The sequence below is a fragment of the Bradysia coprophila genome, assembly GCF_014529535.1.
Source record: "Bradysia coprophila strain Holo2 chromosome X unlocalized genomic scaffold, BU_Bcop_v1 contig_39, whole genome shotgun sequence".
Taxonomy (NCBI): domain Eukaryota; kingdom Metazoa; phylum Arthropoda; class Insecta; order Diptera; family Sciaridae; genus Bradysia; species Bradysia coprophila.
The window spans coordinates 3,025,685-3,042,087 of NW_023503329.1; the positions used below are offsets into that span (position 1 = coordinate 3,025,685).

General features: G+C 33.6%; 1 protein-coding gene across 3 annotated transcripts in view; it reads right to left on the minus strand.

Moving 5' to 3' along the window:
- Positions 1-4,201: 4,201 nt before the first annotated feature.
- Positions 4,202-16,403, minus strand: part of LOC119069795 (octopamine receptor beta-3R-like) — a 49,480-nt gene continuing 37,278 nt past the window's right edge. The window contains exons 7-9 of one of the 3 annotated variants that reach the window (XM_037173941.1): positions 11,251-11,532; positions 7,691-7,799; positions 4,202-4,432 (exon numbers count right to left, since the gene is read on the minus strand). In XM_037173941.1, the coding sequence (XP_037029836.1) occupies positions 4,222-4,432; positions 7,691-7,799; positions 11,251-11,532 (602 nt within the window). In that variant the 3' untranslated portion in view covers positions 4,202-4,221. The remainder of the gene's footprint in view (positions 4,433-7,690; positions 7,800-11,250; positions 11,533-16,403) is intronic. The other 2 variants (XM_037173942.1, XM_037173943.1) reach the window with 2 other exon arrangements.

Genomic DNA, 16,403 nt, shown 5'->3' on the forward strand with positions numbered 1-16,403 from the left:
AATGTTTCACTTGAAGGCGCTGCAGAAAAAAATGTTTTCTTTCCGGAAGCAAAACTTCCCGTTTTGTAAGTAAAAATTTCCAAGTTTTGAATTTAACATCAAAAACGTCGACAACAGTGAGGGCTTCCCGTGATCCCGCACTATTTCCACCAGCGCTTGAAGGTCACCAAGATTTTTGAGGTTTCTTTGGTCTTCCAGTTAGATTGGGTTTTTTTTAGTCCGGTGATATTTTGTCCTGGGTCCTAGATCCCACCTTGAATTTTTGGAACAATTTACTATGAAAATACGACATTTTGATTAAAATCTGCCAAAAGATTGGACGGGATTTGTGATCGATCCGCGGTCTAAAAATTTCTTCCTAGAAGAGCTCGTCTTCTGGACTTTTGATACAGATTAAGAAATAGATTGAGTTAAGTGTGTATATACGTAAGTTTCGTAATGTTGGGACCACATGTGGAATGAATGGAATTGCATTGTATTAATTGAAATTGCCCATTCTTTTCATTCTCAACCTGGAAAAAGCAATTTACAAACTCATTTTGTTGTTTGTCTTTGGCAACGAATGTCGTTGTGTGTTTGGAAAGAAAGAATCTCAATATTTCCGGACAAGGTTAAACAGTCTCAGAATTTTTTTTTTGTCTATTTTTTAAGATCTGCAAAAAACCTCAGAGACGATGAAAAACTTCGAAACTTTTAGGCGTTGCACCGCAGAATAGAAGTATCGTAAAAATAATTGTTCATCGTACAGTTTCTTTTGAATAACCTTTAAATAGCAAAATTCATGCTCAACTTAAGTCAGATCATATTTAGGCTGATTTGTGTTTTATACTTTTTGTATTTAAATTTAGTACGAGATAGCATGTAGCCTTTAAATAAATGTCAAACGCAAACATGTTCTTGCAATTATGAACAGAAAGTGACGGTTTTTTACGCAGTTCACGTAAGCTTTCAGTTTACCCCTAATGTTTTTCTTTATATTTTCTTATTTCTCTCTATATAGGTGTACGTTCAATTTTTCATTTTTTTTATTTTTAATAATTTTTACCACAACTCTCGTATCGTCTAAGTAAAAATAGGACTTATTATTATAGAAAAATGTTTTCTTCATTACAAAAATAGTATACACAATTACTAAGACTTCAAAATATTTTGTTGTTCTGTACGTATTTCTGAACTTGTTAATGAGGTTGTAAGATTTTTCGTATTTTTCATAGACTTTCTTACTAACGAAAACACAATCCAAAAAAAAAAACTAGTGCAATCGGCCACATAGCATGTCTTAAAATGTATAATCTTTTTTCATTTTTTTTTATTCTGGAACGATTGCCAGGGTTTACCAGTTCTGGACTCTATTAACGAAATATTTTTTTACAAAATTTTCGTCATTCAACGCTTAATGGGCATTTGAGTAGCCAGGCCGGCCCTTAAGACACTTTCAACACTTTCGTAAAAACATTTTCAGCAGAAAACAGTATTATTAATCACTCACGAAATCGAATACTTCAAAAGTATATATTTTTGTAACGTAATCAGAGAGATGATCACAGGGTGCCCTAGTATCATCGCTTTGAATGACGTAATATTATACGGATTTAGCTTTTCATCAATTAAGAAAAATTATTGCGGATTTCTGTAGTAACGAATCGATTTTTATTGTATTATTGCAACTGGCAGTGTCGGTATTTCTTTTGATTTTTACAAAGTGCGAATGTGTTACCCTTTTGTGAAGAAAACTCTTTTTGTTCAACCAAAGCGAATTTCTTTAAAAACAGTAAAGCAACAACAAAAAAAAAATTATCAACCCATTAGATGAATGCTTGCCTGTAAGGGAAAAAGTGAAGCCATGTTCAACGAAAACAGCACAACATGGAAATTACGCGTTGATAAGAATAATTTTCATATTGGGTTTGAAAACTTTCAGAGCTACACCATCTGTCAGAAAATTCTTTACTTACGTCACTTTAAGCTTTAAAGGGAAAACAACGTATGGTTTTATTTGTAAGCTTTAGAAAGCTTTTACGAACTTTAAACTTCTAACGGATGGAAACCATTTTATAAGTGCTCATGAAATTAAATTTAAGAAATTTTACAAAAGAAAAATTCTTTACGAGAACGATATACGTTACATTTGAAAGCATGCTCTACGACCGCAGCACTTTTCTTTTAAAAAAACTGTTTTCAATAGAATAAATCCTACAACCAAATTAATGATTATGAGTTTTACAGGTCATCCATTTGCATTACATTTTAATTATGAGATAAATACGTAACTATTTAACAGTTTATCCTAAGAATAATTCTTTGGTGTAAGTAAAACAAAAAATCAAAATCAAACGAAATCAAAACCTATGCGACTACTAATTTCATTTTATTTTTACTGAAAATATTCGGGCTTCAGGTCACACATTTTAAGACCAAGGCATCAGATTGATATAGTGCTCTGGGGCTCCGAATCCAACACATCTGGTCGTAAAATACGTGATCACATACCACATCTATTGAGTTTAAAAACGAAACTAGAAACAAACTATTAAAGAGGCGATTAACAAACTACGAATTTATTCGTTCCAATCGGTATACGTCTTAATAATCACGTTTAAATATTGCGCCAAAAAAACTTTCCCGCATTTTTATTTCGAAATTACACACTTAACATTATGAATCATGTGGATGTTGTACAAATGGTAATACTTTCACGATATACTTATTGTTAACAGATCAATGAAACTGGAACGCTGATGACTGAAACAAAGAGCATGTATACTGCTGCCGTCCAATAGATGAAATCGAAAATTTTCATTTGGAAGCGAGGTGGGGTGGTATTAATAACATACTATAAACTTCAGGAGGTCGTTCGGATCGCCATTTAATTAGGTAGTAAAGGGTACATATAGAAATGTGACTGCGAAGTATCGTTTACATGACCTTTTAGGCATTAAATTATAGTGTTAACTTCATTTTCAGAAGTTTTCGATGTGAGAATGAATGGATTTGGGTTAAAAAAGTATTTCTCTAAAGTTCACCGAAAATTCGGCTGATGAGATTTATATTCTCAACAAAAGTTTCACTTTTCCCCCACTGAGTGGTTCGATGTACTTACATTTTACACTCGCCAATGGGGCAAGGCTTATTATTTGGAATTTAATTCTTAAAGTTAATGTAAAATTCTGAAATTTTAAGGAATTTAAGAAACTTCAAGATTTTTTAAAATTTTAGGATTTTTAAAAAATGAAAGAATTAAATTCTTGAACTCTAAAATTTTCGAAGTATTCCTAAAAAAAATCCGAATGATAAGCCCTGAAATGTGGACTTGAACCTGCAATAACAGTCCTATGTTGAGGTTTGCAAAAGTTCCAAGCCTATTTTCATAGTTGAATACGGCAGTACAAGAAGTTTTAATACTGATGTCTAGAAATATTGAGTGAATGAATTAAACTAAAATTGTAAGTGAACGAAGCAGTTCTAAGAGGGAAAGAGAGAGATATATAAAGTGTTTATCCCTTTCATCGACCTTTTTTTCTGTCTTTCTCTCTTTCTCTTTGTTCTATGTCAACATGCACAATTAACCGATGATGCATACAAATTAATGATTTACTAAATTTATTGACGCTTATTTACGCTAGACAATATATTTTTTAACAATTAGCCGTTGACGATCATTACAGTTTAGTTATAAAGTGTTTTTTTATCTTCATTTTTTTATTATTTTGTTCTCTTTGTAAGTCTTATATATTTTATCTAAATTTTCTTTTTTATTTTATTTGCGAAATACGATTTTATAAATATATTTCGGATAATAAGCCATATGATCAATAATATCACAAGAAGAGACTTAAAGATTCTACTCAAAGTGTGATCGTTTGTCTTTTATTTATTTAAAAAAAAATTAATCTGCAAATGAAAGAGTCAATGCGAAAAATAGAACAAGCAATTCGGACCATAAGTGCACTTCCAATTCCAAATATAAATTTATAATTTATAACAGTGCTAATCTTACCATATCATTTACAGTACATTGAGGTGATAAATTAAGTGGCTTTGATACTGAACATCCTCATAGAATTCTGTAGAAAGATCAGACTGTCGTTTCACTTTGAATTGGAAGCGCACTTAACGGAACAAATAGTTTCACTTTCATTTACTTAAAAAATTAAAAAAATAAATTTTTCATTAGTTGCTTAGTGAAAAACAAATAGCTTAAATGTTAACCGTTTTTAGTTACTATACATAATAAGCGCTATATGGTGTCTTCTTATTCCAGCAAAGAAACACACACTCCAATGTATTCTTAAAAGCTTCCCGAAAATCACGGTTGAAATAAGCATAGATTAATGGATTCAGTGTCGAATTGAAATATCCAATCCAGAACAGAACAGCTACTAAAACATCGGGACACGGACATGCGTCGCCACACAGTGATGTTATTACGTACCTACAATAGGGGAAAAAAGTCTTTAAATTTGATTCAGTGCACATTTTAACCGGAGGCAAATAAATTTGAGTTTTCAAACAACTAGTCTCGACGCTGCAATACGTTTATCACTGAGAGCCGACTTTATTACAGTCGATAATCTTTGACGCGAAGTAATCTAAAACAATAGGTCTCGACAAATATCTGATAGATTTCGTAAGTTAAAATTGATTAGGCGTAAATGATGCTAAAAGTCTAAGTCAGAAGTCTAAGTCAAAAGGCTAAAAATACTGTCAAAAACGCTATAAATGTGTGAACGTCTATATTTTTATTTTTATTTATTAAACAGGGCATCTGTTCAATTTCTTAAACAGATATGCACGTAGGCCTCTTGTGGACCCATTGTGCCACCCATGTATCGTCATTATGCCAGAATACTACACTCCGTACTTTTCCCGGAATCTTCCCGAACTACATATGTAGCTTAGGACATCCTTGGGGTGTAGTGATTTAATAGTACCGATTCTAAGTGTAAAATTGCCAAGACTGGATAAATGCTGGGCATTGGCATAGGTAGTGGTCGGCTGAATCAATGTGTGCTCCACATAGATCACATCCTGAGTCCAGTCGTTTTCCTATATTCGTAAGATGCTTGTTAAAATCAAAGTGACCCGTCATGACTCCTACATAAACTTTCAGCCTAGTTCTGCTAAGGTTAAGAAGAAACTTGGAGTGGTTCTTACGCAGTGTAACATTATTCTTCGATTGTTTGCATCCTTCTTGTTCATGCCAGTACTTAGTAGATTTCATGTATTTGTATCTGTTTATTTCGCGCTTAATAATTGATGGCGGAATTCCTATTAATGGTTCAGGGATAGGTTCGATAGCAGTTTGTGCCCCTTGTTTGGCCAGTTCATCTGCTTTTTCGTTACCTATAACTTCACGCTATTCGGCATATGCATATAATGGATCATTTTCGCAGGGGGTAAACTGCTATGTAATAGTCAACTTTCGCAACAAAAGTTTTTCTGTTCATATCGACCTAAAATACTCGTAAAAGAAGGAAAAGACGCTGCAAAAATGTTTGAAAAACCACAAACTTTAATCATGACACGAATATTGGTTGTGGTTCTGCTTCGAAAAAAAGTATTAAAATTACCGAATACGGGCATTCTCTTTCGATACATCCGAAACAGATTAAGGATAAGGGATGGACAAAAAAGATAGAATTAGCGAGATCCATCCAACGTTATCAGCCCACCAACACGCTTGATGCCATTCATTTAGAACAGACATCAGTTCAATGACATTTCAAAAAGGCCTTTCATGCATTGATTGCGAGAAAAAAAAAACAAGAGAAGTGTTGTTAATTACACAAGTTAAGAGAACGTCAGACATATTCATCGCTGTACCTACCCACCGCTACACACAAAAAAAGAATTATGCTTACGACGAAGGCAGATTCATTAAAAGAATATTAGGAAAATACAGAGAAAAGAATCATTAAATGAACTGAGAAAATTATGGTAAAGTCTATCACCAAAGCATTCCTCTGTGAGAAGTACATCATATAGTTGAGAAAATGAAGTCTCCTTAATAAAAGTCTTGAGAAAAATTCCTGAAAATGTCCCAAAATGACAAAGGTGACATCATCGCCAGCTACGAAATTTACCATCAACCTGTTGTTTATGTTCTAGAGACGACACATTTAACAAAAAAAATGCTTTCTCAAAATGAATAATAATTTGGCCCATGAACCATGAAAAAAATATATTGGAACCAAACGAGTGGACCACCCACCCGCGAATATGTATATATACGTTCACTAAAGTCCTACAACTTCAAAGCGTATTTCTGAGTTGTAGCTGTCACCAGATTTAATAATAAAGAGAGGGTTTTCACTGCATAAAAGAGAAAATGCGTCTCTTTATTTCAGTTTCAGCTGATATACAACGCGTGTTATGCGGAAATGATTTAGGGCGCTATAACAACATAAAAAGCAAAACCAACGGTATATTTATACGGTTTTGCTTATCAAACAAAGGGAGAACACAAAAATGCTTTTTGAAAATGGAAGAAACTACCGGCGACCAATAAAATATGCGACAATAAATAATATTAAAATTTCAAATTCTGAAAAGTTTTGAATCTTTTTTTTATGGCAAATGCGATCCATTCGTTATATATTTAATGTCCTTTACATACCATCGGCTGAGTATGGGATTTATTTATCGGTTGTGTGTTTGTGTTTTATTATACGAACTACACGGGCTAATTTATGCACAAGAGGAAAAGGAAATGTAATATACACACAACAAGTATGAACTCTTGATCAGCGATTCAATGTAGCCACTAGGACCAATGAATACTTTTGCGCTTGGTCTAAAATGCAAATTTAGATAATAAACGTTCCGTAGTCTGAATGGAGGGAACAAAAAAGTTCAGTAAAAGTTAATGGTCTTCAATCGTGCTTCTTAAGCATTATTGATGACGTATCTGCTAACGGCGGTCGTAAAAAACGGAATTTACAAATTTACGTGCCATGCACAAATCAGAAGTTCCTTTTTTGTTCAATTAATGTCAAACGAATTTATTTCTCAGTTTGCTTCAGCTGCTTTACCAGCGGTTCCACTCATACAAACACATGCGACTAAGGTTACATAGACAGTATAGCAGTATAAAGACAGTATAGCCAGTGTGTTTGTAACCCAGGTGAAATAAGGTCAGGCACTTTGGTTACATAAGCTGTACAAATATTGTAAAGGAAAATTCTCACCAAACCTGAAATCACAGTGATAATATTAGCAAAAGCGAGAGCCTATCTTCATCACATTATGTTCAGGTAGAAAATATTGCGGCTGGGACTTTAACTCAATGAAAGTGTAAAACAGGTATGGTCTATTGTCCGCCCGGAGGACATAAAAATTTGATTTTCGTACTTAAACGCACTCATTTTCATATTATTTTGACATAAAATTGTGAGTGCGTTGAAGACGAATTCGGCGATCGACCATACCTGTTCTCTACTTTCATTGCTTTAACTGGGTTTCTCCCATCCACTATGTTACATCTACCTGATTTCGCTTAGCACGGGCACAAGTTATCGATTTAATTTTTAAAACGCTTGCATAATGGGAAAATAAATGATGAATGAATGAAAATGGAGGAAAATTAGAAAAACCACAGCACGAAACCTCATTTTATTAGACAAAGGTGGAATTTTCTCTTCTCTCAATTATATCGCTGATGAATATCGGCGGGTTACCAGCGATTACTTACCATAGAAAAAATGGTAACCAACACAGCAGGAATACACCCATTATGATTCCCAACGTTCTTGCAGCTTTGTGTTCGGCCCGCCATCCTTTCGCCGGACGAACCGATCCGCCTATAGCAGAAAATTCCGAAAAAAATGGGGAAATTATTTCTTGTATTAGTTGAAAATGGTGTAAGTTTTTCATTTGAAATTTTGTCGTGAATGAAATGCTTTTCATTTTTCCATTCAAAAATGGTTTGTATTTGATTTCCGTGTTTCGCATTATGATTTGTGGCTAAATGTTTTAGTGCACGCACTTTGATTTTCGCATTCTATTTGCAAAAAAAAAAGAAAACAAATTGTCATACACCGAACCATGCTGGCTGAACTACATATATACACCATACCATTAGTACAAGCTGGGGGGATGCCATATATGTATTACGTGGGGTTACTATTTTGCTGACTACACTTTTAATTGGAACACACAAAAGCTACGGGTGGTACACATATTATTATTTACTTTTTGATATAAATTCAATGCTGTAGATGATTTTATTACACGTAAATGAACAAATTGTCACATATTAAATGTTCCGATCGATTACCTACATTAATTGAGTTCGCAGCATTTCAAAATTATATTCAGCTAATAACCCTCAAAAAGAGACACAGAGGTATAATTTATCATTTTTCAATAGTGGCTGTGGATCTCCATAACAACAACCAATATCGGGGCCAATCAGATAACATCATTTATGTACTGCAATATTCATCAATAGTAGTAAATTCGGAACAAGAAATTTTTCCATGATTTACACCTAAAACGGATATTTTGCGCATACGATGAACCGTCTACATCGGCCTCGCCTCCCATAGATATATTTGAAGAAAATACCCTTTCATCGTCGACTTTAAATATTTGAATTTCAAATTCGTTTCACATTTAAAACAATAGTGAAACGGTGGTCTAGATTACTTTAAGCTCTGTCGCGACTCGTCCCGTTCAAAATATTTTACGTAAATGCCCTTTACAGCCTATGTATCGACAAATAAACGCAAAACTTAAAAAGTTTCTATTTAATAATATTGAACAAAGGACCGAGTTGAGTCAGAATAATGGGATGTCATTGTTACACAACTAATCATTTTGTATAAAGTAGATTTCTTTACAGAACTAGTACAATACTAGCTACTTACTAAAATAGTGGAGTTGGAAAACGTCTCAAAATGTTGTTAGATTCACCCGCTCTGTTTGGAATTAGGTCAATTTTTATGTCCCACAAAAATCTACTTTTTTCTAACATTTCTTTACATAATTGCAGCCAGTGCCTACAGCCATCACTGTTATACTATTGCAATAATCTAATGTCTAATATCTTCCCACCATCAATGTCGTATTCTTTGATGGAGTATACAGTGCAAGTGAGTTCACACATCAATCATTTAGAAATGTCGAAGAATTTAACATCTTCACATAAAGAAATTTCAATCGCCTGTCTCCACAGCAGACCCGTCAGCAGCAGACATATTATGTTGAATTAGTGTGATACAACAATTAGCAAGCCGTTCTGCTTCGATTATAACGATTCTAAGGTGGATGAGGGTCATTGAAAGTAAATTGAAAAACACATCAAGTGAAATGCCTTATATTGACCCAATTCAATTTCCACCATGCGGTAAAATGCATTTGAACCTATACCCGATAAAAGACGTTAAATAAAATGATATTACATTTGCCATTAACAATACAGACGGTCATCGACATCATGGATATAAAACTTTCTTTCAAAAGACAAACTACAAATTTTGTTGCGATTCTTTAATGGAAATTAATTGGCGGTGACATGGGAGAGAAACGTAAAACACAACGATGGCGCTGTGAATAAAGCCATAATTTATATATACTCTCCTAATGCAAGAATCGGTATAGTTGAAAACCTATTTTAAACTACCTGTTCTGCACGTTGTTACGAGACAATTTATATATTGTGGCTAGCTATTTTACAGATTGTGTTTTGTGTAAATGTAATTTCTCGAACCATTCTGATTTAAACCATTTTTTTGTATTCTTCAATCAAACCTGCATGTCTTGCTTCCGTTAATAGTCCAGGCGCTTATATCAGAGAAACTGTGTCTGCGTAAAACTTTTGTGCAGCATCGTTTCGTTACACGACATACTTCTAGAGCTCAAAGAATGAAAATTGACTTTGTGCAACATGGTACGCACTTATACTTTCAGGAGGTCACACAGATGGCAATTTTATCAGGTACGAACAGACTTTCCATAAAAAAAAAATCGGCGAAATCGAATCTGTCTATGTAGTGAATTTTTAGTATGTGAAGTGGTGTCATAACCTGCGTGACCTTCCCAAAGTTTACAAACGAATTGACTTTACGACGTTTTAATTTTTGATCAGAAAACTTTAACCATTGTGGCCACTTGACAAACATTTAGCATTTCTGCTTAAGGTAGAAAATAAATTTTTAAATGAACAGAAGGTTCGTTATAAGATGAATAGTAGCTCTTGAGGAGACGTGCACGTGACGTTGTTCAATCAGGAAAGTAAACAGTTACAGTCATGTCCTTCCTTTTTATGCAGTTGATTGTTACGTTAACCGCAGTGTACATCTAAGTTGTCACATGAGAATTGAAAACGATTCAATTCAATTTTTTTTAAACATAAAACCGGTATAATTGCTTGCCCAGACAGTAGAATTGAACACGAAATTACACATTTAAAATCCAACGAGATAAACACCCTCTGCGGGATCCCAGACTATTAACTGCGAAGAAATGAACTGAGTTCATGTTGACATATCTCAGCTTATTTCGGTGTGTACCGTTCGAGTTCTATTAAATTTAAATCATTTCGCTGTACATACACGTATGTACCAACACGGATACGTTTACAATATATTGTATATAAGAAAAGATGGCATAACCATATTATAATGTAAAAAAAAAGTTTTCTACTACACTGTGCACAATGCATAAAATGAACGATTCAAAATGCAGTTATTCAACAAAAGCTCCTTGTAACGAAAAGCTAAATGTACAAAGCAATATTGTGCATTTTCTATTTGCAATAAATAAATAAGTAAAATGTTTCAAGACGTAAATTGTGTTATCCTACACGTAAAATGTTTTGCTGGTAGTTGGATTTGTTGCATGCTTTTTTTCCACTTGAATTCATTCTATGGGGGGGCACCAATCAGAAACTAGTTTTCTATTATCAATTTTTTCTTCTTTTTTTTATTTTTTTTCAAATTAAATTAAATTTTTATTTTGTGTTCTGTTCGTTAGCTTCTATGTTATGCGTTTTATTTTTACTTATGATTCACCAACTATTATCTACTGCTAATAATATTAAAAACTAAATATGATATCTATGTCATACGACCTTCGTTGCAATATTTTATCGGTCCAGTTAATTTTTTCATTTTTTTTTTTTTGCTTTAGCCAATTTCGATATTTTAAACTTTAAACAAAATCGTTTCACTAATATCAAATCAATAAAACAAGCAAATTGGTTTTTGGTTTTCTTAGTTTTTTTTTCGTGATTAAAACCTCTCAACTAACCTCCTTCCCCAGTCTTATCAAAATTTCGTCCAAGTTTTCGTTTTTTCGGTCGCACACAATCACAACATAAAATTCGTTGCCACCAATGGGTCGTCGTTGATCCACGAAATGTGACCGACGCGCGTCGATCTTTCATTGATTTGTTGTAGGCTTTATCAATATCACCAGTACTATTCGTCCAAACATTATTGTTTGAGTAACGATCGTCTTGTTCAAAATCATTTATGGTTATGCAAATGGCACCGCGTCTTCGGATAGAACTTAGTGGCTTTACATTTAGACCTAATGAGTGTTTGTTTGGATTTGGTTTTTAAAAAAATTTGTTTTTCTTTCTTTTAATATTTTAAAATTTCTTAATCTTAAATATCGGTAAAAATTCAATTAAAAAAAATATATTCATGAACGGAATAATGGTCATGCACATGCACTTTACAATAAAATCTAAATTTTAATTATTTTTTCATCATTTCGAATATTTCATTTTTGATTCTAAAATTATCGAACTCAAAATAGACTCGCATTTTCCTATACTTCGCATGTTTGTCAATTGTCTCGACCAAACAGTGACCAAAATCAGCCGATGAAAGTCAAAGAATTGCTCTATTATACTATAAATAGATTATAGCCATTGGTACTGAGATGCCGAACATGGACAAATAAGGTAAACAAGCCGGTTTGTTGGTTAAAAATTGAGACCATTTAAAGTTCGACGCCCCTAATGATTCTGAAATTACTTTTAAGAAAAACATGCTCAGCTATTCGTCGTATATATTAATTATGTACGTAAAAACAACATAACAAAACTTTCATTCGATATTCGAAAGCTTTAGACGAAGGAATTGCTCTGGGGATAAGTACGACCGAATAGTTTTCGAGTGATTAACATAATTTAGTTGCTTGAGAACCCTAGCTAAATTTTTCATAATTGGATAAGTAATGAAACCGGATTTTTTGGAAAATGTTTTCCTTAAATTTCTTGAACTTTCCCACGTTTTCACATAATTTTCCTACAAATTTTTTTAGGGAAAATTTGGGAAAATATAGCAAATTTCTGGGAAACATGTGAATTACAAAATTTGTATAATAAACGTAATACAATCGTTTTCTTGAAGAAAAAAAAAAATGGCCGGACATTCACCCGTTTTCTACTCTTATTTTCCCTCTGTCTACTACTACGACCAATGCTCTCTGATTGGTACGACCTATAATCTGCTGAAGATATTTAAATTCACGCATTTCATCTCAATATTTATATTCCAATTACAGCTATGTCGAATCCTAAAATGAACTCATTTTATCAGCGTCAAATGCAAATACGCAGACACAATGTTGACTGTTCAATTTTGGAACGAACGTCGTATTGAAGTAAGTAAAAACTTGAATTTTTAAACTTTCATCACAAATAGAATCTGATATTTCGATGAATATTAATTCGGTTGAGTTGTGTCGTCGACGATGTGTTCGTGGTGTTCGCGGTGTTCGCAGTGTGAGGCTTGTACATACAATTTAACAGGTTTTGTGAATACTTATTTCGTCTGTAACACCTTGTCCTGCTTAAAAGCTCACAATAAATCACCTACCTACGCTAACTTAAGTCAACAGAATTCCAATTGTTTTCTTAATCTTTATTTTCCGAATATTGAACATAGAGCTCGTGCGTCTCTTACGCACGTACATAGAAGAGCAATCAGAACATTTTGCTTTCATTTGATCAACTAAATACTTGACTGAAAATAAGATAAAAATTTCGGCGATTACAGGAAATGATAAAGATTTTCTGCCACATTAAAATTCCGCATCCTTTTCCGCCTACACATGTATATACATCCCACACGGCACACTTCCATTATTCTATTACATAATTGTTCTAGATGGAAACAACCTTACATTTTATCCCTTAACTTCAAACCCTTAATAATGGAACCAGTGTGGATTTTCCATTCCGTAAAAAATGAGATTAACTTTCCTGAATTGTCGATAAGGTCGACATAATAATCCAACCAAACAATTTCAAAGTAATCTGTTTCAGCAAGGACTTTTTCTTGTGGCTTATTATTTAAAAAATAAAATAAAAAAAAGATACGTCGGATGTACCTTCTCTAATTACTCCCTATGGACGACCGTAATACCTTTTAAATACACAATGCATTATACAATGAATTTAGATTTATACAGACGGTAGAGATTTTTGCACATAAATTATTGATTAGTAATTCGCAAGATTGGTTTATAATTGAAAATTGTAACTTCTGTTTTTGGTTAAAATGTGAGCTTTTTTTTAGCGCAATAGAAATTCGCATTGGAAATAAAATTGAAACCAGTAATTGAAAATGGTTATGGGAAATGTATAAAACGGGCTATTTAGATTTTCGCAAAAAAGAAGTCTTCTGTGCACAGTGTGATTTCGAATGAGTAAATATTTTATTTGCTTCGGAGGTAAAACGAGGTAGAGATGAAGAAAGTTAATCAACGAAACATTGATTGCTATGCTTTCCACTAAGGGCAATATTTTTGAAAGTTATGTTTCAGTTGGCACTTTTACCAACTAAATAATAGGACATTTTTAATGTTACGCTGTTATGGTATGTAGTGTGCTTGTAAACATGTCTGCTAGAGTTCCGAACATTCCGGATCCACCTGGTCTATCGATGACGGTAAAAGGTCGGTCTTTGATTCCATATTTGCATAATTCATCTTGAACCTATGGAACAGTTGCCGAAGAAGCAGAGAGACGTAAACACAATCATTAAATTGAATTAAAAAAAGGACTATCATTTTACGTCTCTTGCATTTGAAACGCTTGGTCCTATGGGTCCAGATACGAGATTGCCGGAGCTATTACAATATTATTAACAGACCGAAATTTAAATACATCTTTCTTTGCCCCCTGCGGGTTAAGAAGCCAAAGTTCACCCAACACTAGTGACTATTGTAAGAAGAACATTATTGCATGTTTTACTGATATCTCCCATATTTTCCAAAATTATGGGGAAAATTAAGGAAAATATGGAAAAATCTAGGAAAATGTGAGAAAATTCAAGAAAATGCGGGAAAACGTTTTACTGCCTGAAATACATGCAGTACACAAATTCGCTGTACAGATGACTAATGACCATGAATAGTTCATTTGCGGTTTCATTTGCCTAGAAATTCCTTTCGAATTGCTCCATCGAAAGACTCGTGTTGCCAAGACTGTTAAGAGGCATCGATGCTTAGCTGAAATTGTAGCCTACGTTTGTGTGTCCCGTATTTCATTTCTGATGGTATCTTTTGATGAGAATCCTTTTTGCGTAATAGGTGAGTAATAAAGTAATTTGCCCGAGTTTGCAGTTTTCAAAAATTATGATGCTGAGTTGCGTAAATTCAAATGAAGCAAAACCATACTAAAAACAAAAAGAACTAACAGATTTAATGATTACACCGCTATTATTGTACGTTTGCCGTTCGTAACAGGTTAAACGATATTCATTTGTTTAGTTTTCTGTCTACTTTATGGCAATGCTCAGATTGCCATTTCCAGTATATACATCGACCGCAAACTTGGATTAAAATTCAACTATAAATAGCATAATTACAAATGAAGTAATTAGAAACTTTACTGAACAATTCCGAGCTAAATGAATGCATTTGCGGTGCAAAATGAATAGTAGAACTGTTTTATATTGTTTTGCGAACCATGTTCAATCATAAATGGATGTAGAGTAATTATATGCGACCACTTTATGAATTTTTAAGATGGTCCTTTGAATTAGACAGCAACAAAAATTCCGTGGAAATATCTGTTTTGGTCGTCATACAGTTTTGCACGCGTAAAACAATCCCACTTTATAATCTGTTCGTTTTGGTTTCTCTGCTTTCTCTCATTTGTCATAGCATACGAAATGAGAATCATCAGAGAAACATAGAGAAACAACAGCTGAGATACGAAAGTGCAAGGATTCTCTTTTAAATTATTTTCCCTGTTCCCACAGAATATGAATATCCTGGATTGTTCTGAATCGAATACCGTATATCATATTCAAAAAATGTGGGCATTCCATATGTTTGTTATGCGATGTGACTGTCCCCGCAAGGTTTAAATCTGTTTACGTGCAACATTCCTGTCCGCTCATCGAACATTCTAAAACATTTAAAATTTTTGATGAATTTATAAACTGATAGGCAGCACCGTTTAAAGTAAAACAAATGCAGAATGCCATTGTGTAGAATGCGCACAGATTCCTATACTGAAATTTATCTCATGTATCCGGTGTGGATAAGCTAAATATCACCGCGTCATCAAGCCCAATTCAAACGGAGAAATGCTAACATTTTTTCGGCTTTTTCATCGACCCCCCGGGAAAATGCCTGCATAAATTTTAAAAACATCTGTTACTGAAGCGACTTCGATTTATAATTTAAAATATTTGAGAGGAAATGGCTACAGTTTATTTTTGGAGCACACGAAACTACTATTGTAGCAAATCCACTTGCTCTTTTCCTTGTTTGCATAAGGAAAGGATATGAGTGAATAATTCGGGCATAATATCAATTATTCACAGGTTGACTGAAATTGGAGAAAAAGTTTTGATGCAAAGAGCACACGGTCTCTTTAAGTTTCCGATTTTATTTTCGTAATTTATCCACCGATCTACTTTAACGAAAGTGAATTCGTAAATTGTCAATATAAAAGTTTCCATTCTAGGAAAATCTGTTAGCATAAATAACATAAGCTGTCCCCCGTTACAAGTATACGGTTATTATGTGAGCGCGTTACCATATATACATCCATACTACGATACACATGTAACAACGCTTCGCATGTGGATTGTGGATATAATCCCAGTTTCTTTTTGTCATTGTTTGTTTTAAAATTTATAATTTTACAAAAGCTGTTGCGACAAAATGATCTTCTTCATAATTACAAAAGACAAGACAAATGCTCTCATATGACTTATTTATCGCGACTCTTGTGTTATAGCTTCTAACCCCTCTAACCCTCTGAATTTACTTTAGCAAGTTAACGTGACAAAATTCGCGTTGTTGAATTGAAAAAGCAAAATCTACATAAGTAAGAATATTTTATGTATACATACGCATTAGGGCGGTCGGAATTTCCATGAGAAAACAATGCTCTTGAATGATCTTATGCCTGGAAGGATAATGGTACTAAA